The following is a 24,331-nucleotide window of genomic DNA, read 5'->3' on the forward strand; positions in this document are numbered from 1 at the left end:
CTGGTGCGTAGCCGGTGGCACGGAGCCCCTCCTGCTATTTCAAGCAGGGGTGGCTCTTAACCATCGGAACTGGGGCTTCGCTTAAGAATGCGGGACCTGCCCCTCCTCCACCTTTACTCTCTGCGGAGCGGCAGAAGCGGCGGGGGGTGAAGTGGGGGAAGGGGCAGCGGCGAGCAGATCAAAGTCGGGTCCGTTCTCGCTGCGGGGTAGGGCCAGCCGCGGCGGAGCAGGCGAGCCCGGCTCCCGATACCCAGGAAGGGCGAACGGGAACTCAGTTCGAAAGCTGTTCTCAAGGGCCCTGGGGACGCGTTTATGGCTTTCGCTGGAGGAGCCGTTTGAATGCCCGAGGGGTGGAGGCGATTTTGATTCTGTACCCCGGCGGTAGAGGTGGCTGGAGCCCTGCTGTATGCTCGGGCTGCGGCGGCTGAGGGCCGAGCCGTGCGCTCGGAGCGGCGGCGGCGGCGGCGGCTCGGGCCGTGCACTCGGAGCGGCAGCAGGGCCAGCCCTGTTCTCTTCCCCGACGTTTTCGGACGAGTTCCGAAAATGGCGCCTAGCACCTGGCTCCACCTTCCTTCTTCTCAGCAGGTTGTGGAGCAGCCCCTCCTCTCCCGGGGTGGGGCTGTGTACTTGGAGCTGCCACATCTGCGGTATGCGAACGCCCAGTGGAGGGGCGGTGTACCTGTGGCATGCGTCTGTGGAGCCTCGGGCCGCGGCTGGAAGCGGTCAGCACTGGGCTTGGATAGGTCCGTGCACTGTTGAGAGAGGCTCAGCGTGCTATTTCCTGGAGGGGTGGAGAAGCAGCAGACCCTGGATTGTTCTGACTGGCTTGCCCCAGGGGTGGAAATATGCCGCTGAGTAGATAGAGATGGGAATGAAGGTTTGGTTGAGAAGTTGTGAGGTTCTTTCCAGGTGACCAGGATGTCCAACGGATCCATGAAGAGTGAACTCTGCATCGCGGGAGGTTCCGTTAGATGAGAGGAGAAGGACTGGAATGGACTGACACTTGAGCCTAAATGAGAGACTGGTTGAGTGGATGCCCAGATGAAGATGAGGACTTCGCCGGACATGTCATCAGGAGATTTCTGATTTGATGATGTGTTTAGGTGCAGAGATTATGGTATGAAATACAGGGGTGGCGTGTTGCAGTTTGAGCTGGGTGCCCCCCTGGTGTGTTCACTTCCTGTGTCCAGAAGTCCAGCCCAGAGGGATGGACACAGGACATTGTGTGTATTTCCTACCATGATTCTTTGCACCACTATAAGATCCAGTGCGGGGTCTGGCACCTTCTCTTTGCTTCCTCCTCCGCCAGCTGGTAACTGGGGGAGATGTCAGCTGGCTTTGGGCCTGGCTAGGCCCAAGGCCACGGGGGGATGGGCAGTCTCAGGCCTGGCCAGCTGAGACTAGCCCAGCAGAGGGAGGGGAAAGAAGGAGCCCCGAGGGTCTCAGGTGTACCCTCAGGTGGGAATGGGATGGCTCTGGGTTTGCTCTGGGATCTTTGTCACTGTACTTTGGGTTCTCTGTAACATTCACTGCTTTCTATTGAAACTTTCATCACTTTTGCAATCCGTTTGTCTGAGTGTTTTATTCCTGCCTGTGGTGGGGAGAGAGGGGGCTGCCTCAATCCAGCACATTCTGAGAGTGGTGAGACTCTGGCACAGGCTGCCCAGGGAGGCTGTGGCTGCCTCCTCCCTGGGGGTGTTCAAGGCCAGGCTGGATGAGGCCTTGAGCAGCTGAGTCTGGTTGAGAGGAGTCCCTGCCCATGGCAGGGGCAGTTGGAGTAGCTGAACTCTTGAGTTCCCTTCCACCCTAAGCCACTCCAGGATTCTAACTTCACTGCAGACAGAGCAGGAAGGGCAAGTCTTGACCCTGTCAAGCTGAAGATTCCCTTGGTTTATAAGGCACTGAAGGAGCTGCTGGGTTTTGTGTTCTCACCTTTCTCCTCTGTGTCTCCTCAGCCCTATGAGTATCCCCTCGACCTCCAAGGCCACGAGCTGCCTTTCCTGCGCAACCCGGACATCCTGGTGGGGGAGAATGACCTGACAGCCCTCAGCTACCTGCACGAGCCTGCAGTCCTCCACAACCTCAAAGTCAGGTTCCTGGAGTCCAACCACATCTACACATACTGTGGTGAGTGCCTGGGCCACACATTCAGCTCCTGGAAGGCAGTGGGTTAGAGCATGTCTGCATAGAAACCCTTTGAGTGCGCTAGCCAGAGGCTCTGGCAGGAGGAAGGTCCAGGGGCTGTGAATGTAGGGTGGGTGGGAGGCACAAATGTGTGCCAACAAGCTTTAGGTTGCCAAATGAGAGGTGGATTTAGAGGGTTGGTGTCCTCTGAACTTCCCAAGTTCATGATCCCCTTGGTGGAAATCCCTTGCCAGATAAGTCTGGGGCCAGCTTTGCCATCTCCTTGGTGGTGAGAAGCAAAAGATGTAGGACCTAGCAAACCACTGCAGAACAGCAGCATGCCAGGAAGATGCAATCTAGCTGAGACAGGACCACAGCAGGGTTTTATCCTGGGAAAAACCTTCCTACACTGTTGTTTCCTGCCTTTTCTTAGTGACACTGGAGTGATCTACCTCTTAAATTCAAACCAAGATGGCTTGGGTTTGTCATTCCTTCCCAGCAGCACCCTGGCTTGGATCAGCAATAGTGTGGCCAGCAGCCCTAGGGCTGGGATTGTTTGCCTGTACTCAGTACTGGTGAGGCCATACCTTGAATCCTGGGTTTAGATTTGAACTGCTCACTCCAAGAAGGACATTGAGGAGCTGGAGCAGGTCCAGAGAAGGGCAGCAGAGCTGGGGAAGGGTCTGGAGAACAGGGCTGGTGAGGAGCAGCAGTTGTTGAGCCTGGAGTAAAGGAGGCCAAGGGGAGACCTTCTGGCTCTCTGCAACTCCCTGAAGGGAGGCTGGAGCCAGGTGGGGGTTGGTCTCTGCTGCCAAGGAGCAAGTGATAGGACAAGAGAAAATAGCCTCAAGTTGCCACAGAGGAGGTTTAGGTTGGACATGAGGAGCAATCTCTTCTTCAAAAGGGTTGTCCCGGCCTGTCCCAGGCTGCCCAGGGCAGTTTTGGAGTCCCCATCCCGGGAGGGGTTTCCAAGCTGTGTAGCTGTGGTGCTGAGGGCCATGGCTCAGTGGTGAGCTGGCAGTGCTGGGTTAAGGGCTGGACTTGGTGATCTGAAAGGTCTCTTCCAACCAGAATGATTCTGTGATCCTGTGTCCCTTCCAAGCCCATTCAAGGCAGCTGTTACCTAGGAGTGGATGTCAACAAACTGCAACCTGAGGACAAGGCAGTGGCAATTCAGCTACTTCCATTGAGTTACCCTGGGGAACACTGGACATGGAACCCCCTTGCTGGCACTCCAGCTGACCTTGCTAGCAGTGGTGCAGACAGATGGTTCCCCCACTGAACAGCTGCAACACTACAGTGAAGTGCATGAGATGATTTCTGTGGCTCGTGTGCACACCTGTGAGGAAGCATTGCCACTGCTGCTGAGGAAAGGCTGGGCAGGAGGAGACTCCTTAATGCCTGGGACATCCATGGCTGTAGGAGCTGTTAGTGGTGGTGGCTTTCCTTCAAGCTGGGAGTGATGTGTAATGTTGGACCCTGGTATCACAGCATCACACAGTATCACTAAGGTTGGAAGAGACCTCAACGATCATCGGGTCCAGCCTGCCACCACAAACCCAAGTGTGACTTGCAGCCTTCTACATGTGTGCTGCCAGTCAGCTGCAAGCCTGTTTTCATCCTAAACCAGTCAAGTTTCATTAGTGCAGCTCCTCATGAGGGTTTTATGATCACCTTAGGCACAGCATGGTGCAGATGAAGATACACAGGTTTGGGCTTAGCAAGGGTGAGCTGCATGGGTGCATCACAGCTTCTGCTTTGGTTACAGCTGTGTCAGGAGGGGGAGCAAAGTGCTGATCTGGCAGCAGGTGTTGAGGCACCTGGAGACCTTCAGCATTGTGGCTGCTAGTTTTTGGTGACTAAAGAGACTCATGACCCTGAAAGAACCAAGCTGTGAGCAGATAGGAGTAGGGCTCGGTGAGGTGAAGCTGCTGGGTGGATATCCTGTGTAGGCAGGTGGTGAGGCTTAGCTGGCCTTTGCCTTTTCACATGGCTTAAGTTCTGTGTCTTGGTGTTTGCTGGCAGTGAGAGGTGTTTTGCTGCAATTTGAGCATACCCTGAGCCCTGGCTTGGCCAGGCTGGGAGCACAGCACCCACTCCCACCAGCCACAAGCTCTCCAGAGCTCCTGGTAGCAGAATCATAGAATTGTTTTGGTTGGAAGAGACCTTTGAGGTTATTGAGTCCAACCATGGACCCAGCACTGCCAGGTCACCACTGAACAATGCCCCTCAACACCACAGCTACATGGCTTTGAAATCTCTCCAGGGATGGGGACTCCACCACTGCCCTGGGGCAGCCTGGGCCAGGCCTTGACAACCCTTTGGGGGAAGAAGTTGTTCCTGAGTCCAACCTGAACCTTCCCTGACACAATTCGAGGCCATTTCCTCTCATCCTGTTGGTTCTTCCTTGGGAGAAGAGACTAACCCCAACCTGGTTCCAACCTCCTTTCAGAGTGTTGTAGAGACCAAGAAGGTCTGAACACCCCCAGCTCCCTCAGCTGCTCCTCCCCAGCCCTGTTCTGCAGACCCTTCCCCAGCTTGGTTGTCCTTCTCTGGACCCACTCCAGCCTTTCAGTGTCCTTCTTGGCCCTGACACTGAACCTGGGATTTGAGGTGTGGCCTCACCAGTGCTGAGTAGAGAGGGGCAATTTTAAACCCCTTTTAAACCTTCAAAACCTGAAGGTGCTTTTGAGGTGGAACTTGAGAGTGCCTCAGTTTTGCAGGGTGCAGAGCAGCTCCCTCAAGCTCAGGGGCAGCGCCGTGCGTGGCTTTGCCTCGTGTTGATGCAGTGCCTCATCCAGGCAGACAAGAGCCTTCCTGGAGCTGGAGAGGAAAGGGACTTGAGAGCTTTGCTGCAGGCCCTGGCATTCCTTTCCTGTGATTGATGCCTTTCATTCTGGTTTGAGTGCATGCTTTGTTAGGAGCTTTGACTCAGAGTTTAAGCCAGGGAAAAATCCAGGATATTTGTTGGGGTCTTGCAGGGCTTTGGTTGCAAAGGAATTGCTTTTCTCAAGTGGTGGCTCAGGCACTGTTTAGCTCTCCTCTCCCCTCCTGCAAAATCCAGCTTCACACAATGAAGATTAATGAATTTTTGCTCTTCTCACCAATTCTATTTCCCCTCTCTGTGGCTGTGCAGGAGCTTATTGCCTCCTGTCCAAGCACAGTGCTTTGAAGGAGATGCTGAGATAAGAATTATGAGTCCTTCCCCATTCCCTTCTCATCCCCTGTGGTTTTTTTTTTCCCTCCCTTCCAAGCATCATATTTAAAAAGAATTGATTGGAACAGCTAATATGAGCCCTGAAAAGCCTGAATTATTAACTCTGCTTGGTTTGTAACCTCTCTCTCTTTATCTCTTTGAAGGTATTGTGCTCGTTGCCATCAATCCATATTCACATCTGCCCATCTATGAACAGGATGTCATCTATGCCTACAGTGGCCAAAATGTGGGGGATATGGATCCCCACATCTTTGCTGTGGCAGAGGAAGCCTACAAGCAGATGGCCAGGTAAGCAGGCTCTCTCTGTCAGCAAGGTCAGAGGGAACCATCAGATCAAAAGCAGGCAAAGACTCAGCTAAATATTGCAAGTTGTGGTTGGACCTGGTGATCCCAAAGGTCTCTTCCAAGCAAAATGATTCCAAATAAGCAATTAAAGTGAAAATGCAGAAAAGACTCTGAAGCTTCCAGATCCTCATCAGTGATGAGAAAATGGAGTTGTCTGTCGTGCTTTTGTATCCCCAGGTTGGTTTGGTATCTCCTCATTGTGGTGGTTATCTTCACCCATGAGTGCTGTAAGCTCTGTCCCTGTTCTGCAGGACTTGGTTCCTGCCGGAGCCTCCCTTGCAAAGTTCTTTCACAGTGAAATGAACTTGAACTGGGCTCCCCAGTTCAGGAGAGACAGGGAACTACTGGAGAGAGAGTTCAGTGGAAGCTAGGAAGATGCTGAGGGCCCTGGAGCAGCTCTGTGAGGAGCAGAGGCTGAGAGCCCCTGGGGCTGTTGAGCCTGGAGCAGAGCAGCCCCAGAGGGGAGCTGAGCAATGCTCAGCAAGAGAGAAAGGCTGGGGGGCAAGAGGCTGGGGCCAGGCTCTGCTCAGTGGTGCCCAGGGACAGGGCAATGGGCACCAATTGGAAACCAGGAGGTTGCATCTGAGCAGGAGGAGAAAGTTGTTTGTTGTGAGGGTGCTGGAGGGCTGGAGCAGGCTGCCCAGAGAGGTTGTGGAGTGTCCTGGTGTGGAGAGCTTCCAAGCCCCCCTGGGCATTGTGCTGTGGGTGCCCTGCTGGAGCAGAGTGGGTTGGACTGGGTGGTGTCCAGAGGTCCCTTCCAGCCCCCTCCATGCTGGGATTCTGTGTGACTACATGATAGTCCTCCTCCTCCTTTGAGGTCAGGTATTTCTAATTAATTCTGCTTAATGACCTGACTTTTACACCCTGCTGGACTGGATGGTCTGCAGAGGTCTCACTCAACACTCACCAGCCTGTGATTCTGCCATTGTCATGGGGTGCTGAGTCTGCTGGGCAGGCTGGGCTGGTGGGGGTCTGTCTGGTCCTCATGGGTTCAGTGCAACTGTGGTTCAGAGGATCCTTCTCCTGTTGCTGCTTGAATGAGCTTCCTGGAAGAAATTCAAACCACTCTGCAAATGTCATGTTTAATAGCTTGGAGGAAGCCATGTTTGAGATAACTGGGTGAGATAATCAGGCTGAACCCAGAAGCCCATGTTAGTTGTTTTTATGGAGACACTGTGATTGAGGTAGTGATTGGGAAACATTTGGAGGTATTTATAGGTCCTTTAAAGCATTGTCTTCACCAGAGTGTGAGTCTTACTTCTCTTTGTTGTGGTATTGAAGGCTGATGAAGGATTTCACTCTTACCAGGTAAGAGGAAGCTCTAAATTGTTCTATTGTGGCTGTGTGGCCTCACTCAGCTCTGACTTGTACACAGCTCTGGCTTTAACAACAGGAGTAAGTCCTGAACCACTTAAGGGAGAGTTGCAGCCTCTTTTCTGTGGTGTCTGGGCTGAAAGTGGTGAGTTAAGATCCATTTCTAACCAAAGGTGAGCTGGGGTTCAATCCAGAGATGCATCTAGAGGGGCACTGCCATGGGTAGGGATCAGATGGGTTGTACCCAAGCTGCCTCCAGACTGTAATTCAGCCCTTTTGCAAATGCTTCTGGTTTGGATCAATCTGCTTTGAGAAGAATGTGGAGAGGTAGAGATCTGCCTGCTGACAGAGGGAGGTTTAAGACTCTGTCTTTGTTTCATGCATCCAGGCTAAGCAGCAAGCTGCACAGGCTTTTTTTTGTCAGAAGATGTGAGGGTTTTGCTGGCCACTGTGGACAGGACCCTGGGGTTTTCATGGGCATATCACTTTTCTGATGAAGTCTGTGCCAGAGAAGACTTGGTGGTTTCCCACTTCCCTGTGTCAGTTTGCAGGCAGGACGTTAACAGATGGCTCTAGCCTGAGATGCTCAACTCTGCTCTGCTCTTACATCAGAGTAAATCTGAGTGGTGCAGTTGACACACCTGAGAGCAGCCCTGTGCAGAAGACCTTGGGGGTGCTGGGGGTGCAGAGCTGGCCGTGAGCTGCCATCCCAGAGCCAGCCCTGTGCTGGGCTGATCCCCTGGGCAGCAGGGGCAGGGAGGGGATTCTGCCCCTCTGCTGGGCTCTGCTCACACTCCCCCTGCAGTGCTGGGGTAGCTCTGCAGTGCTCAGCACAGACAGGGAGCTGCTGGAGCAGGGCCAGAGGAGGCAACAGCAATGCTGGCAGGGCTGGAAGGGCTCTGCTGGGAGGCTGCAGGCTGAGAGAGTTGGCCTTGGGCAGCCTGGAGAAGAGAAGGCTCCAGGGAGACCTTCTGGTGGCCTTGCAGTGCTTCAAGGAAGGAGCTTTTAAGCAAGCTGGGGACAGAGTTTTTCTGAGGTCCTGTTGTGAGAGGCCAGAGGATGATGGTTTGATGTGCAAAAGGGAGATTGAGAGTGGAGAGAAGGCAGAAATGTTTGAGGCTGAGGGTGGTGAGAGCCTGTGCCAGGCTGCCCAGAGAGGTGGGAGATGTCCCAACCCTGGCAGTATTGCAGGTGAAGTTGTTGGAGGCTGTGAGCAACCTGCCCTGTTTGGGGATGCCCTTGCTGACTGCAGTGGGGTTGGACTGGATGAGCTTTGAAGGTCCCTTCCCAGGCTAAAGCATTCTGTTGTTCTTTGAAATCTACTTTTGACAGCCTCCTATAATTGATTACTGCTGTCCCAGACGATTAGCAGCGCTGTGCTTGCAAGGGGACGTGGAAATAAGCACCTTCCAAGCTCTTACACAAGATGCTGGTTGTTCAGCCCTGCTCTTGTGCTTTCTGGGGCTGGTATTATGGTAATTGCAGGCTTGGGCACAAAAGAGTGATTCAGATGGGGCTTGAGAGGAGATTGGAACCTGATTATAGGGATCTGCTGGGTTATTTGAAGTGTACCTTAAAATGCAGCACACTATGTTTAAAGTCTTAAAAGCTTCTGGGTGGACATTGTGTTCTCTGCAGCTTGATCCAGGCTTTTTTTCCTCTACAGGGCTGAAGGGAGCTCCTGGAGCAGGGTGTGTGAATGGTGCCTGTCTCCTGTCTGGTGGAAGGTAGTGCCTTGAGGAGGAGTTCTTTAGTTAAGGTTTAGATAGTTTCTCACAGCATCCTCCTGCAGAACCTGGCTGCTCATGGCTTGGGTGGGTGGATGATTCACTGGGTGATGGCCAGGCCCAGAGAGCTCTGGTGAATGGAGTTAACTCCAGCTGGTGGCTGGGCACCAGTGGTGCTCCCCCCAGGGGAAGACAACATCTTTATCAATGATCTGGATGAGGGGATTGAATAGGATAAGATGGAGTAGGATAGGATGGACTAGAATAGGATGGACTAGAATAGAATAGAGTAGAATAGAATAGAGTAGAATAGAATAGAGTAGAGTAGAATAGAGTAGAATAGAGTAGAATAGAATAGAATAGAATAGACCAGGTTGGAAGAGAGCCTCAAGATCATCAAGTCCAACCTATCATCCAACACCATCTAATCAACTAACCCATGGCATCAAGCACCCTGTCAAGTCTCCTCCTGAACACCTCCAGGGATGGTGACTCCACCACCTCCCCAGGCAGCCCATTCCAATGGGCAATCACTCTCTCTGTGTAAAACTTCCTCCTAACCTCCAGCCTAAACCTCCCCTGGTGCAGCCTGAGACTGTGTCCTCTTGTTCTGGTACTGGCTGCCTGGGAGAAGAGACCAACCCCCACCTGGCTACAACCTCCCTTCAGGTAGTTGTGGAGAGCAATAAGGTCACCCCTGAGCCTCCTCTTCTGCAGGCTAAGCAACCCCAGCTCCCTCAGCCTCTCCTCACAGGGCTGTGCTCCAGACCCCTCCCCAGCTTTGTTGCCCTTCTCTGGACTCGTTCCATCAAGTCAACCTCCTTCCTAAACTGAGGGGCCCAGAGCTGGACACAGGACTCAAGGTGTACTTGAGGCACCCTCAGTTAGTCTGCAGATGACACCAAACTGGGCAGGAGTGTTGATCTGCTTGAGGATCAGGAGCCTCTACAGAGATCTGGCCAGGATGGATCAATGTGCCAAGGCCAACAGGATGAGGTTCACCAAGTCCAAAGGCTGGGTCCTGCACCTGGGTTGCAGCAACCCCATAAAGGCTCCAGGCTTGGGGCAGAGTGTCTGGAAACTGCCCAGCAGAAAGCAGCTGCAGGTGCTGGGTGACAGCAGCTAGATATGAGCCAGGGAGTGCCCAGGTGGCCAAGAAAGCCACCAGCAGCCTGGCCTGGAGCAGCAATGGTGTGGCCAGCAGGATAAGGACAGTGATTATCTCACTGTACTGGGCTGGTGAGGTCATGCCTTGAATCCTGTGTTCATATTTTGGGCCACTCACTCCAAGAAGGACATTGAGGAGCTGGAGCAGGTCCAAAGAAGGGCAACAAGTCTGGGGAAGGGTCTAGAGCATGAGTGCTGTGTGGAGGAACTGAGGGACCTGGGCTTGTTCAGCCTGGAGAAAAGGAGGCTGAGGGGAGACCTTCTGGCTCCCTACAGCTCCCTGAAAGGAGGCTGGAGCCAGGTGGGAGTTGGGCTCTTTTCCCAAGGAAGAAGTGATGGGACAAAAGGAAATGGCCTCAGGTTGCACCAGGGCAGGCTTTAGTTGGACATGAGGAACAATCTCTTCCCCTAAAAGGCTGGCAAGGCCTTGGGGGTGCTGGTGGAGTCACTGACTCTGATTGAGTAGATGGCCAGGAGACATTGCCCCAGATTTCTGTGTGAAAGGAGAGGAGTGGGAGACTGTTAGAGCCTTTAATTCTCCAGGCTCTGTTACACCATTGCCATGTGGGGACAGAGTGCCAGCACAGAACTTGAGGTGTGTGCTGGTGTGCCAGTGTTAGTGAAGCTGTCCTGTGCTTTCTCCCCTGCCTCAGGCTGACAGTGTCCATGAGGTGAGAATGGAGACATCTCCACAGGTGGCTGCAAGTCTCTGCAAGATCCTGTGCCTGCTGTTACCTCATCATCAGGGAATGTCAAGTCCAAAGGGGCAGGGAAAAGAACAACAGGGGAGAAAAGCCCTGGGAATCAACTGGACAAGATGCTGCAGAGGTTGTGCAGCAGCATCTGGTCCCTTTTTGGGGGGAGAAAACAGTTCACAAAGCATCTAAACATCTACTGTGATTTGGACATGGGTTCAAGCTCTGCTTTGGATGGGAGCTTCTCCCAAAGTGGATGCTTTGCATCTCAAACAGCTTGAAAAAGGGCAAGTGATTAAAATTCCTACGTGACAGCCTCTAATTGTCCCCCTGGCCAGCAAGTCTGAAGCTCCCAGCAGTACCCACTGTTGGGCTTGGAGCACTTGGTGGAGTCAGCTGGCTCCAAGTAGCAGCAACTGCCTCCCAAGTGCTCCTACCAGAGGTGATGGAATCAGGTGCTGAGGTGGTGGATGGATGGCATTTCCTGATGGACCACTAAGGGAGGACCAGGGGGCTAGAGTCTTTCCAACTGTAAGGTAAGATCAGGTTCAGGACCACCTGAGGAAGGTGAGCATGACCTGATGGGATACATCCCAGAGTCCTGAAGGTGCTGGTTGCTGAAGTTGCCAAGCCACTTTCCATGGTGTTGGAAAAGCCCTGGCTGTCAGGGTGGGTCCCTGAGAGAAGGGAAATTTTGTCACCATTTGAAAAATGGTAGAAAAGAGGAGGCTGGGGATTACTGACCTGTCAGCCTCACCTCTGTGCCTGGGGTGATCATGGAACAGAGCCTCCTGGAAGCTCTGATAAGGCACATGGAGGTCAGGGAGGTGATCTGAGACAGCCAGCAGGGCTTCACCAAGGGCAGGTCCTGCCTGACCAGCCCAGTGGCTATCTGCAGTGGAGTGACTGCATCAGAGCACAAGGGAAGAGCCACAGGTGTCATCTGCCTGGGCTGCTGCAAGGCCTTTGACACATCCTCCACAATATCCTTCTCTCTGAGCTGCAGAGATGGATTTGGTGGGTGGAATGTCCAGTGGACAAGGACCTGGCTGAATGATTGCATCCAAAGGGTAGTGGTCAGCAGCTCAGTGCCCAGGTGGAGCTGGGTGCCAAGTGGTGTCCCTCAGGGGTCTGTGCTGGGACCAGTGCTGTCCAATCTCTTCATCAGTCTGTAGACAGTGAGGTTGAGGCACCCTCAGCAGGTCTGCAGGTGACACCAAGCTGAGTGGGGCAGGGGAGAAGACCGAGGGACAGGATCCATCCCCAGGGACCTGGGCTGGCTGGAGGGGTGAGCTGAGGAGAGCCTCAGGAGCTTCAGTCAGGCAAAGTGCAAGGTCCTGCAAGGGCAACCCTGGACATCAATCCAGGCTGGGGGTGATGAGCTTGAGAGCAGCCCTGAGGAGAAGGACTTGGGAGTGATGAGCTTGAGAGCAGCCCTGAGGAGAAGGGCTTGGGGGTGATGAGCTTGAGAGCAGCCCTGAGGAGAAGGGCTTGGGGGTGATGAGCTTGAGAGCAGCCCTGAGGAGAGGAACTTGGGGGTGATGAGCTTGAGAGCAGCCCTGAGGAGAAGGGCTTGGGGGTGATGAGCTTGAGAGCAGCCCTGAGGAGAAGGGCTTGGGGGTGCTGGTGGGGAAGGAGCTGGGCAGGAGCCAGCAATGGGCACTGGCAGCACAGGAGGCCAAGGGCAGCCTGGGCTGCATCCAAAGCAGGGTGGCCAGAGCTGGAGAGAGGATCCTGCCCCTCTGCTCTGCTCTGGGCAGACCTCACCTGCAGGGCTGGGGCCAGATATGGAGCCCCCAACACAAGAGAGACCTGGACCTGCTGGAGTGGGTCCAGAGAAGGCCACAAAGATGATCAGAGGGCTGTAGCACCTCTGCTGTGGGGACAGGCTGAGAGAGTTGGGTCTGTTCAGCATGGAGAAGGCTCCAGGGAGACCTTAGAGCAGCCTTCCAGTACCTGAAGGGTGTCTACAGGAAAGCTGGGAAGAGACTTCAGGAGAATCAGTAGTGACATGATGAGGGGCAGTGGTTTGAAACAGGAGCAGAGCAGACTTAGATTGGGCATTAGAAAGGAGCTCTCTACTGTGAGGGTGGTGGTTGCCCAGAGGTGTGAGCAACCTGAGCTACCTGGGGCTGTCCCTGCTCGCTGCAGGGAGCTTGGACAAGATGTCCCTTCCAGCCTGACGTAGTCTGTGATCATTTGGTGACTGCTCATAGGTGTTTGAAGTGATTTGTGCTTTGGGACAGGAGAGTGCCACCATCTCCTGCCCTGATCTTGGTCTGTGTTGCCCTCACAGGGTGCCTTGTGTGTTGATGTCTTTATGTGCTGCAGAATCCCAGCACGGTGAGGGGTTGGAAGGGCCCTCTGGAGGCTGTCCAGTCCCAACCCTCCTGCTAAAGCTGGGCACCCACAGCACCTTGCCCAGGATCACATCCAGTCACTTTTGGAGTCTCTCCAGAGAGGGAGATTCCCCAGCCTCTCTGGGTAGCCTGCTCTAGTGCTGTCACCCTCAAAGTCAGGAAGTTTCTCCTCACAGCACCTCCTGGGTCCCGGTTTGTGCTGTTGTCCCCTCGCTGCGCACCGCTGACCACAGTCTGTCCCCATCCTCTTGCCCCTTTGGGATACTGACCAGCATTGTGCTACTGAAAGTGAACTAAAGGCCTGGAGGGAAGGTCCAGGTTGCCTGGGGAGCCAGCACAGCTGCTGATGCCCTGGCTGATTAATGCTTGCTTTTCTTCTAGAGAACAAAAGGTCCCTTGTGTGCCCCAGTCCCAGCGGTGGCTCTGATTTCCTTCTGTGTCATCGCTCTGCGCAGGAGCCTCCAGCCTGGCAGGAACTCCCCTTTCCAGCTTCATTTCTGCTGCAGTCAGCCTGACCAGCAGCCTTCCAAACAGGAGCAGGGATTGCTTCTCACTTCTCCCCCTCACCCACACTCCTCTTCCCTTGATGAGTTTGTCCCCTCACTTAGGTGATGGGGCAGGAGAACGAGCCCTCCAAAAGCATTCTGAGGCCCTCAGTGGGTGCTCAAAACACCTTTCAGAAGTGAGGAGCAAGAACTGGGGGATGGCCTCCTATCATAAACCAAACCTTGAGAGCATCATAAAGCTCTAGCTGCATATTCTGTGTGCTTTCCAGTTGGCACATCTGGATCTTACAGTGATAGCAGTGTCATATCGTGCATGTGGACCTCTTCCCTGTCAGGATGTGGCAGCATCTAGAGGCAAAATAAGAGCCATGCTCAAGTCTGAGAGTGAAAAAGATCTTGGGCAGTAAAGGACTTGCAAAAGCCTCTTAAGAAATGCATGGGCTGGGAGAAATGCCACAGTCTTTGTTCACAGGCTGCTGTTGTCCCAGATGCAGGTGAATCTCTGCAAGAAGGACTTTGAGGTGCCAGAGCATGTCCAGAGGAGGGCAGTGGAGCTGGTGAAGGGTCTGGAGAACAGGGCTGGTGAGGAGCAGCTGAGGGACCTCGGGGTGTTCAGCCTGGGGAAAAGGAGCACAAAGGGAGACCCAGACCTGTACAGCTCTGGGAAGGGAGGTTGGAGCCTGGTGGGGGTTGGTCTCTTCTCCCAAGTCACAAGAGACAGGACAAGAGGAAACTGCCTCAGAAGGCTTAGTTTGAACATGAGGAACAGTTTCTTTCCAAACAGAGTGGTTAAGCATTGGTCAGGGCTGCCCAGGGTGGTGGTGGAGTCCCCATCCCTGGAGGGCTTTCTAAGCTGTGTAGCTGTGGTGCTGAGGGCTGTGGTGTGGTGGTGACCTGGCAGTGCTGGGTTAATGGTTGGACTTGATGATCTCAAGCATCTCCTCCAACCAGAAGCACTCTTATGGTTCTCTGCCTACAAGCTGTTCCATGTGGCCAGGCAGAAGTATCTTGCTGTGGTCCTGGCATAACTCTGCTAAATCCAAAATGCAGAATGTTTGAATGTGAAAAGGCTCTGCAGGCCTTGACTGACCCTTGCAGTGCTGGTAGAAAAGCAGATGTCTTGGTAACCTGCTGGTTAGACTGGGGTTCCTCATTACCATGGTGAGAATCATAGAGTCATAGAATCAACCAGGTTGGAAAAGACCTCAGAGATCACCAAGTCCAACCTATTACCTAATACCCAACACCTCCTGATCAACTAAACCATGGCTCCAAGTGGCACATCCAAGCCTTTCTTGCACACCTCCAGGGATGGTGACTCCATCACCTCCCTGGGCAGCACATCCCAATGGCCAAGCTCTCTTTCTATGAAGAACTTCTTCGTAACATCCAGCCTAAACCTCCCCTGGCACAGCTTGAGACTGTGTCCTCTTGTTCTGGTGCTGGGTGCCTGGGAGAAGAGCCCAACCCCCACCTGGCTACAACCTCCCTTCAGGGAGTTGCAGAGAGCAAGAAGGTCTCCCCTGAGCCTCCTCTTCTGCAGGCTAAGCAACCCCAGCTCCCTCAGCCTCTCCTCACAGGGCTGTGCCCCAGATCCCTCCCCAGCCTTGCTGCCCTTCTCTGGATGTGTTGTTGGTTTTTCCTAGAGAAGACAGAAATTAAGATATGGAAGAGTGGTTTGGTGGAAGGCTGAGTTCAGCTTCTGTCTGTCAGGGCTGCAGGTCTTGCCTGCAGCTGGCTGGATACTGGATAATGCCCACAGATGATCTGTGTCCTGATGGAGGTGCTGGTGAGGCTGAGGATGGCCACAACCATTCTCCTTCCTGCTGGAGCTTTTGGAAGAAGAGCAGAAATTGCTTCATTGACTCTGCCCATAAGCTAACAGAGGAGAGGAGGAGGGGGCTGGGCACGGTGGGGGATGTCCTTTGGTAGCACTTGAAATTTCAAGCTTTACAAGAGGATTTAAAACTGTACAATGAGAGAGCAGACAGGAGTTAAAAGAGAGATTAACCCCCGACAGAGATGCAAGAAGAATCAGACAGGCTCCATAAATAGGGCTGGATGCTGTCTCCTATTAGAGGCAGGGAAGGCTTTGTGGCTTCTGGGGAATGAGACTGGGGTGGGGTTGCTGTTGCTCAGCAGGGCTTTGTGGCAGGTTCCATCCTAAAACTAAAGCTCTGGTCAGGAAAACAGGGTCAGAAGAAAACCCCAATGTCCTTGAATTAGTGCAGCCCTGTGCAGAAGGCCTTGGGGGTGCTGGGGGTGCAGAGCTGGCCATGAGCTGGCACTGAGCACTGCCAGCCCAGAGCCAGCCCTGTGCTGGGCTGATCCCCTGGGCAGCAGGGGCAGGGAGGGGATTCTGCCCCTCTGCTGGGCTGTGCTCACACCCCCCCTGCAGTGCTGGGGCAGCTCTGCAGTGCTCAGCACAGGCAGGGAGCTGTTGGAGCAGGGCCAGAGGAGGCCACAGCAATGCTGGCAGGGCTGGAAGGGCTCTGCTGGGAGGCTCCAGCCTCAGAGAGTTGGCCTTGGGCAGCCTGGAGAAGAGAAGGCTCCAGGGAGACCTTCTGGTGGCCTTGCAGTGCTTCAAGGGGGCTGGAAGCAAGCTGGGGACAGAGTTTTTCTGAGGTCCTGTTGTGAGAGGCCAAGGGGTGATGCTTTGAAGCGCAGGAGGGAGATTGAGAGTGGAGAGAGGGCAGAAATGTTTGAGGCTGAGGGTGGTGAGAGCCTGTGCCAGGCTGCCCAGAGAGGTGGGAGCTGCCCCATCCCTGACAGCATCCCAAGTGAAGCTGTTTGGGGCTCTGAGCACCCTGCTTTAGGAGGCTTGGACTAGATGAGCTTTAAAGACTCCTACCTCACCCATTCAATGATTGTTTGGCTCTGTGTTCAGGATGCTTTACCCTGAGAAACTCACTCAGCTGTGCAAGAGGGAGACTGAGAGTGGAGAGCAGGCAGAAATGTTTGATGCTGAGGGTGGTGAGAGCCTGTGCCAGGCTGCCCAGAGAGGTGGGAGATGTCCCACTCCTGGCACCATTCTAGGTGTGGTTGTTTGAGGCTCTGATCAACCTGCTGTGGTTGGGGATGTCCCTGCTGACTGCAGGGGGGTTGGACTGGATGAGCTTTAAAGTTCCCTTCCAACTCAGACCAGTTTCTGATTCTGCAAATTTGAGAAGTGGCCAACCCAAGAGGGATCTTTTCAGTGAGATGGGCAGAAGGGTTTGGAAGAACTACCCCATAGACATGCCTGTGCCTGGTGTTACACCTCAGGGTTTGCAAGAGCAGCTGGACACAGCTTTTCCAGAGGTGATGTCAAAGGAGATGAAAACAAGAGAGAGACTCCAGGTAACATCTCACAAGAACCAGAGGCCCTTCAGTCTTACTTGGTCTGCTGTGTGTGAGGACAGCTATCCCCTTAGGAATAGACTAGACTAGACTAGAAAAGAATATAATAGAATAGCAATAGCAATAGAATAGGAATAGAATATAATAGGAATAAGAATAGGAATAGAATAGAATAGGAATAGGAACAGGAATAGGAATAGAATCAAGAATAGGAATAGGAATAGCAATAGAATAGGAATAGGAATAGCAATAGAATAGGAATAGGAATAGAATAAGAATAGGAATAGCAATAGCAATAGAAATGGAATAGAATAGAATAGGAATAGGAATGGAATACAATGGGAATAGAATAGAATAGGAATAGCAATAGAATAGGAATAGCAATAGAATAGGAATAGCAATAGAATAGGAATAGGAATAGAAATAGGAATAGCAATAGAATAGGAATAGGAATAGAAATAGAATAGGAATAGAATAGAATAGGAATAGGAATGGAATAGGAATAGAATAGAATAGGAATAGACTAGAATAGGAATAGGAATAGAATAGAATAGGAATAGCAGTAGAATAGGAATAGAATAGAATAGGAATAGGAATAGAGTAGGAATAGGAATGGAATAGACTAGGAATAGGAATAGAATAGAATAGGAATAACAATAGAATAGGAATAGCAATAGAATAGGAATAGCAATAGAATAGAATAGAATAGGAATAGGAATAGAATAGGAATAGGAATGGAATAGACTAGGAATAGGAATAGAATAGAATAGGAATAGAATAGAATAGGAATAGAATAGAATAGGAATAGCAATAATATAGCAATAGAATAGAATAGGAATAGCAATAGAATAGAATAGGAATAGCAATAGAATAGGAATAGAATAGAATAGGAATAGGAATGGAATAGAATAGGAATAGAATAGAAGAGGAATAGGGATAGGAATAGCAATAGAATAGAATAGGAATAGAATAGAATAGGAATAGGGATAGGAATAGCAATAGAATAGGAATAGAATAGAATAGGAATAGGAATAGAATAGAATAGGAATGGAATAGAATAGAATGGGAATGGGAATAGGAATAGAATAGGAATAGGAATAGGAATAGGAATGGGAATAGGAATAGAATAGAATAGGAATAGGAATAGAATAGGAATGGAATAGAATAGAATAGGAATGGGAATGGGAATAGGAATAGAATAGGAATAGAATAGAATAGGAATAGGAATGGGAATAGGAATAGGAATAGAATAGAATAGGCCAGTTGGAAGAGACCTTCAAAACCAACCAACTAAATGTTCCCTTTTTTCCCTTTCCTTTTAGTTTCTTTCCTTTTTTTTCTTCTTCTTTTTGAGAGTTTGGAATGAGGACAATACCATTTGCTAACAGCTTTAATCATAAATGAGACATCCCTCACAGGAAGGAAAAAAACCCAGTCATAAATATACATAATGGGACAGCACTGGCAGGGGAGAGCTTCAGGTCCTGGAAGGTCAGCTCCTGACTCAAGAGTAATGATGGTGTGTGAAATATCACCAGCTTGGAAGTGGCTGTAAAAGGCTACACCAGACAGGTAATTACTGCTGCAGGACAGCTGTTGGAGCTCTGATGTGTGAAGGGTCCAGCACCAAAAGTCATCACACCTGATGACTTTTAGCCTGGGGAGGAGGAGGCTCAGGGGAGACCTTGTTGCTGTCTACAGCTCCCTGAAGGGAGGTTGTAGCCAGGTGGGGGTTGGTCTCTTCTACCAGGCACCCAGCAACAGAACAAGAGGACACAGTCTCAAGCTGTGCCAGGGGAGGTTTAGGCTGGCTGTTAGGAAGAAGTTCACTGGAGGTGTTCAGGAAGAGCCTGGATGAGGCACTTGGTGCCATGGTTTAGTTGATTAGATGGTGCTGGGTGATAGAATCACTCAGAGAATCACCAAGGTTGGAAGAGACCTCAAAGATCACCAAGTCCAACCTGTCACTGCAGACCTCATGACTAAACCATGGCACCAAGTGCCACATCCAGTCCTCTCTTGAACACCTCCAGGGATGGGGACTCCACCACCTCCCTGGGCAGCACATCCCAATGGCCAATCTCTCTTTCTATGAAGAACTTCTTCCTCACCTCCAGCCTAAACCTCCCCTGGCACAGCTTGAGACTGTGTCCTCTTGTTCTGGTGCTGGGTGCCTGGGAGAAGAGACTAACCTCCACCTGGCTACAGCCTCCCTTCAGGGAGTTGGAGAGAGCAAGGTCTCCCCTGAGCCTCCTCTTCTGCAGGCTAAGCAACCCCAGCTCCCTCAGCCTCTCCTCACAGGGCTGTGCTCCAGACCCCTCCCCAGCTTTGTTGCCCTTCTCTGGACACCTTCCAGCAGCTCAACCTCTTTCCTGACCTGAGGAGCCCAGAGCTGGACACAGGACTCAAGGTGTGGCCTAACCAGTGCAGACTACAGGGGCACAATGACCTCCCTGCTCCTGCTGGCCACACTGTTCCTGATGCAGGCCAGGTTGGACTTGATGAACTCAAAGGTCTTTTCCAACCTGGTTGATTCTGCATTCTGATTACAATGCTCCCAAACACTGCTGTGGACATCAGGGCACAAAGATTTGCAGCTGCTCTCGCTCACATCCCACCCACTGCTTGCCATCCTGTGTCCTCAGTGAAGCTGTGGAGAACCCACAAGGATGGTCCCACTGGTTCCTGAAAGTCCTTGTGTGCCTTCCTTAGTGCAGATCAGCTGTAATTGATTTGGATGGTTGTGTAGGAGTTCTGAAAGTGTTGGTGGCTGGTGGTGGTTGAGTTGATGAAGGGTCTTCATTCTGGGAAAGCCATGGAGTGGAAGAGCATCTGGCTTGTCTTGCTGGTGTCCACAGAGCTGAACAGCTGGTGTAGCATCTCACAGGCTTGGGGAAGAGGAAGCCTCAGAGGGCCTGGAGCAACCTGCTCCAGCGGCAGATGTCCCTGCCCGTGCTGGAGGGGTTGGTTCCAGATGATCTTGGAGGTCCCTTCCAGCCCAAACCATTCTATGCTTCTTGCCCCTGTGGGATGCTTTTAAACTGAATGCTGGACCCAGGGCAGTGGTGGAGCCCCCATCCCTGGAGAGACTTCAAAGCTGTGTGGCTGTGGTGCTGAGGGCCCTGGTCCAGTGGTGCCCTGGCAGTGCTGGGTTCAGGGTTGGACCTGGTGATCTCCGAGATCTCTTTCAGCCAAAGCCTTTGTATGATTTGAGGACACAGTACAAAGCCTCCTCCCTCTGCAGGGCTCCACAGGGGCCAGCTGCTCGTGGGTGGGTTGGGTGGGTGCCAGGGATTGCAGAAAAGAGCATCAGGGTGCCAGGGAGCCGGTAAAGTTGGCGGTGTGCTCGTTCCCCCTCCCGCTGGAAACGGCGCACAAAGGAATCGCTGACCTCGTTTCCACGCGGCCGAGGACCTCCCCCTCTCCGGGGGGCTGTGCAGGGCATAAATCCTGGGAGGAGGTCATCCCTCCGTCCTGCCTGCCCTCAGGAGCTGGCTGGAGGGGGCTGCAAGACAGCTCAGCATTTAGCAGGAAGTTTGAGAGCAGGCAGGAGCTTTCTTCCCTCGTCGGAGGGGCATTTCCAGCCGGCTGCGCAAAGCCCTTTGGTGAGGAAGTGCCTTAATGAGCTGCGACCAGTGGGACTCCCACTGCTCTTTACAGGAGCACTGACTGGTGTGCTGGAGCATGGCATAAACCACACTCTGACCTCTGCAGGGACATCTTAATTGCAGCTTGGTATTTGATCTCAGCCTTGGAAACGTCAGGTTGATAATGTGTGTTAAATAGCGTTGCACAGAGGGGAAGGGAACGCACTGCACCGCTGCTGAATGCCACAGGAGAGGTTAATTTGTGCCTTACCCCTGCCTTGAGCACGACTCTTTGTGCCAAACCTTTCCCATTTAGGGCCAAACTGGTATTTTTAGGCTTTTTTCCCCAGTAACTGAGAGATGCAGACTCATGTTTTCTCTCTGGCTTCTTGCTGAAACCTAAGTGTCTGGGAGCAAATCAACTCAGCAGTTGCACAGGACAGAGCCTGGGTGTACCTCACTCAGCACAGCACAGACTGTTGGAGGCCACAGCAATGCTGGCAGGGCTGGAAGGGCTCTGCTGGGAGGCTCCAGGCTGAGAGAGTTGGGCTTGGGCAGCCTGGAGGAGAGAAGGCTCCAGGGAGACCTTCTGATGGCCTTTCAGGACATCAGCGGGGCTGGGAGAAAGATTGGGACAGACATTTGAGCAGGGCCTGTTGTGAGAGGCCAAGGGGTGATGGTTTGAACTGCAAGAGGGAGATTGAGAGTGGAGAGAAGAGAGAAATGTTTGAGGCTCAGGGTGGTGAGAGCCTGTCCTAGGTTTCCCAGAGAGGTGGGAGCTGCCCCATCCATGGCAGCATCCCAGGTGAGGCTGTTTGGGGCTCTGAGCAACCTGCTGTAGTTACAGATGTCCCTGCTGACATCTGTAGAGTAGATGACCTTTGAAGGTCCCTTCCAAGCCAAACCACTCTGTGATTCTCTGATTCTACAGCATCCCCAATGCATCCTCTTGAGTAAAACCCTAGATGGGATATGCATGGCCCAGCATCCCCCAGGGACACCCCCAGCAGCTGAGGCTGCGCTCACCTGCAATACCAGGCATGAGTATTGGGACAAATGACCTCTAAAGGTCCCTTCCAGCCCAAACCACTCTGTGATTCTCTGACTCTACATCATCCCCAATGCATCCTCTTGAGTAGAAGCCTGGAGGGGCTGTGCAGGGTCTGACACCCCCTGGGGACACCCCCAGCAGCTGAGGCTGTGCTCACCCCTGAAGCCAGGAATGTGTTACTCTAAAAATGAATCCCAATGAGTAAAACATGCTGCTGCCAGCCTTGCCAGTGAGACTGCTCCAGCCTGCAGTTTGTTGGGGGTGGAGGAGAGGGGGTTGGTGCAATCCAGTGCTCATTTAAGTTCCTGCATTTTGGTTTGTTGCTAACAAATCTCAGAGCTGCTTTTCAGCCGGGGCAGCGCCGCGCTCCAGCCCGTCGTGCACTGGGGCTTTGTGACTGTTCTTCTTGTGGCCAGGCTGGATGTCAGACTGCAGCACTTGCAGCATTTTTAATCTTCAGATGGCTTTATGAGCACTAATCCTCCAAGCAGCCGGGAAGAAGTAGGTTAAATATGATTTCCACTCTGCAGAGACTCATTGACTGCGTTGTGCGACGTGGAGAATTAGTGTCGGAGCTGGGATTAGAGCTGGAGTGACCCCTGATCATTATTTGCAGGGTCTGGCTCTGCCTTCATTTGCTTTTATTTTCTCTTTCCACCCCCTCTCAGAGGAGCCATGGCTTTGGTGCAGCTGGTTTTGCTTTTGCTGCTGAGGTCAGGATAAAGTTGGGCAGTGGTTTGATTAAGTGGCTGCTTAAGCGGCCGTGATGGTTTACTGAAAGGGATGCTGGTTCAACAAGACCAGCTGCAGGGTCCTGCATCTCTAGCTGTGCCAGGGGAAGTTTAGGCTGGAGGTGAGGAGAAAGTTCTTCCCAGAGAGAGGTGTTAGCCATGGGAATGTGCTGCCCAGGGAGGTGGTGGAGTCACTGTCCCTGGAGGTGTTCAAGAAGGGGTTGGACGTGGCACTTGGTGTCATGGTTTAGTAGTCCTGAGGTCTGTGGTGTCAGGTTGGACTTGATGATCTTTCAGGTCTCTTCCAACCTTATTGATTCTGTGATCTGGGTGGGGACAATCCCAGGCACTGATACAGGCTGGACAAGTGACTGGCTGGAGAGGAGGGCTTGGGGGTGCTGGTGGATGAGAAGTTCAGTATGAGCTGCCAGGGTGCACTTGCAGCTCAGAGAGCCAAGCAGAGCCTGGGCTGCAGCAAGAGAAGTGTGGCCAGCAGGGCAGGGAGGGGATTCTGCCCCTCTGCTCCACTCTGCTGAGACCACAGCTGCAGCTCTGGGGCCAGCTCTGGAGCCTCTGTGCCAGGAAGGCTCTGGAGGGGCTGGAAGGTGTCCAGAGCAGGGCCACGAGGAGGAGCAGAGGGCTGGAGCTGCTCTGCTGTGAACACAGACTGAGGGAGTTGGGGTTGTGCAGGCTGCAGAGGAGAAGGCTCCCAGGAGACCTCATTGTGGCCTTCCAGGATCTGCAGGGGGCTACAGGAAAGCTGGGGAGGGACTTTGGAGGGTGTCAGGGAGGGATAGGAGTGGGGGAATGGAGCAGAACTAGAAGTGGGGAGATTGAGATTGGCTGTGAGGAAGAAGTTGTTGCCCATGAGGGTGGTGAGAGCCTGGCACAGGCTGCCCAGGGAGGTGGTGGAAGCCTCCTGCCTGGAGGTGTTTGCAGCCAGGCTGGAGGTGGCTGTGAGCAACCTGCTGTAGTGTGAGGTGTCCCTGCCCATGGCAGGGGGGTTGGGGCTGGCTGAGCCTTGAGGTCCCTTCCAACCCTAACAATTCTGTGATGGGGGAAACGAGCCCTGTAACTTCCAAGTATCTTCTAGTGGGCTTGAGGTTGCTGCTTTGAAGAAGGTTGACTTTGGAAAACACCTGTCTGTGTTTGGGTCTGGAGAATGTTTGGCATCTGTTTGTCTTCAAATCCTGCTGCTTTCAGTCAATATTGGTGAAGACTAAGGGTCTTGGATGTCTGCAAATGCACTCAGAGTCCCTTGGCAGGCAGAAGGGTTGTGTGACCTGGTGATGGGAACCATCTCTGTCATAGAATCATAAGATCATTAAGGTTGAAGTATCATCAAGTCCAACCTTCTACCCAGCACCACTAGGCCATGTCCCAGAGTACCACATCTACTTGTTTCCTCAACACCTCCAGGGATGGTGACTCCACCACCTCATTGGGCAGCCTCTTCCCAGTACCTGACCAAATGGCTGCCCTTGGGCTCAATCCTGTCTCAACGTGCCCTGTGAAGGGAGGGCTCACAGAAGGTTCTTCAGTGTTACCCAAGGGGTGAAGGGAGGCAGACTGGCACAGAAGTGTCTGGAGGAACTGTGGATTTATTGGTGACACATCCCTGCAGATCACTCTGATACACGATTTCTCTACAGGCAGGGGAGGTGATCAACTGTATCATGCTAGGGAGTGAGAAAGAAAGGGTTAGTGAGAGAGAGAAGGAGGGGAGAGGAAAGTGAGATAAGACCAGAGATAAGAGGAGAGAATTATCACCACTCTGGGTTCCAGCAGTGTTTCATGTGGTTGATGTCTTCTTTATGGTGGCAGTGTGTGGTGCTGTCTTTTGTCATGGAATCCTGCAGTCATAGCATGATTTGGGCTGGAAGGGACCTCCAAAGCTCATCCAGTCCAACCCCTCTGCAGTGAGCAGGGGCATCCTCCACTAGATCAGGCTGCCCAGAGCCCTGTTGAGCCTCACCTTAAGTATCTCTAAGGATGGAGCCTCAGCCACCTCCCTGGGCAACCTGTTGCAGTGTTCCGGCAGCCTCCAGGTGCAGAACTTGTTCCTCACATCCAATCTCAATGGCAGAGTTCTCAGTTGTTGGAAGAGTCAAGAGGGGGGTCAGAAGAACTGCCCCCTGGGACTTCCCTGAAAGGAGGTTGTAGTGATG

General features: G+C 52.7%; 1 protein-coding gene across 1 annotated transcript in view; it reads left to right on the top strand.

The window, feature by feature from the left end:
- MYO5B (myosin VB) overlaps window positions 1-24,331 on the top strand; it is a 255,509-nt gene that overhangs the window by 43,426 nt on the left and 187,752 nt on the right. The window contains exons 4-5 of the mRNA XM_054178698.1: window positions 1,956-2,127; window positions 5,485-5,629. Coding sequence (XP_054034673.1) covers window positions 1,956-2,127; window positions 5,485-5,629 — 317 coding nt within the window. The remainder of the gene's footprint in view (window positions 1-1,955; window positions 2,128-5,484; window positions 5,630-24,331) is intronic.

The sequence above is a fragment of the Dryobates pubescens genome, chromosome Z (genome assembly GCF_014839835.1).
Source record: "Dryobates pubescens isolate bDryPub1 chromosome Z, bDryPub1.pri, whole genome shotgun sequence".
In the NCBI taxonomy this organism is placed as follows: Eukaryota; Metazoa; Chordata; class Aves; order Piciformes; family Picidae; genus Dryobates; species Dryobates pubescens.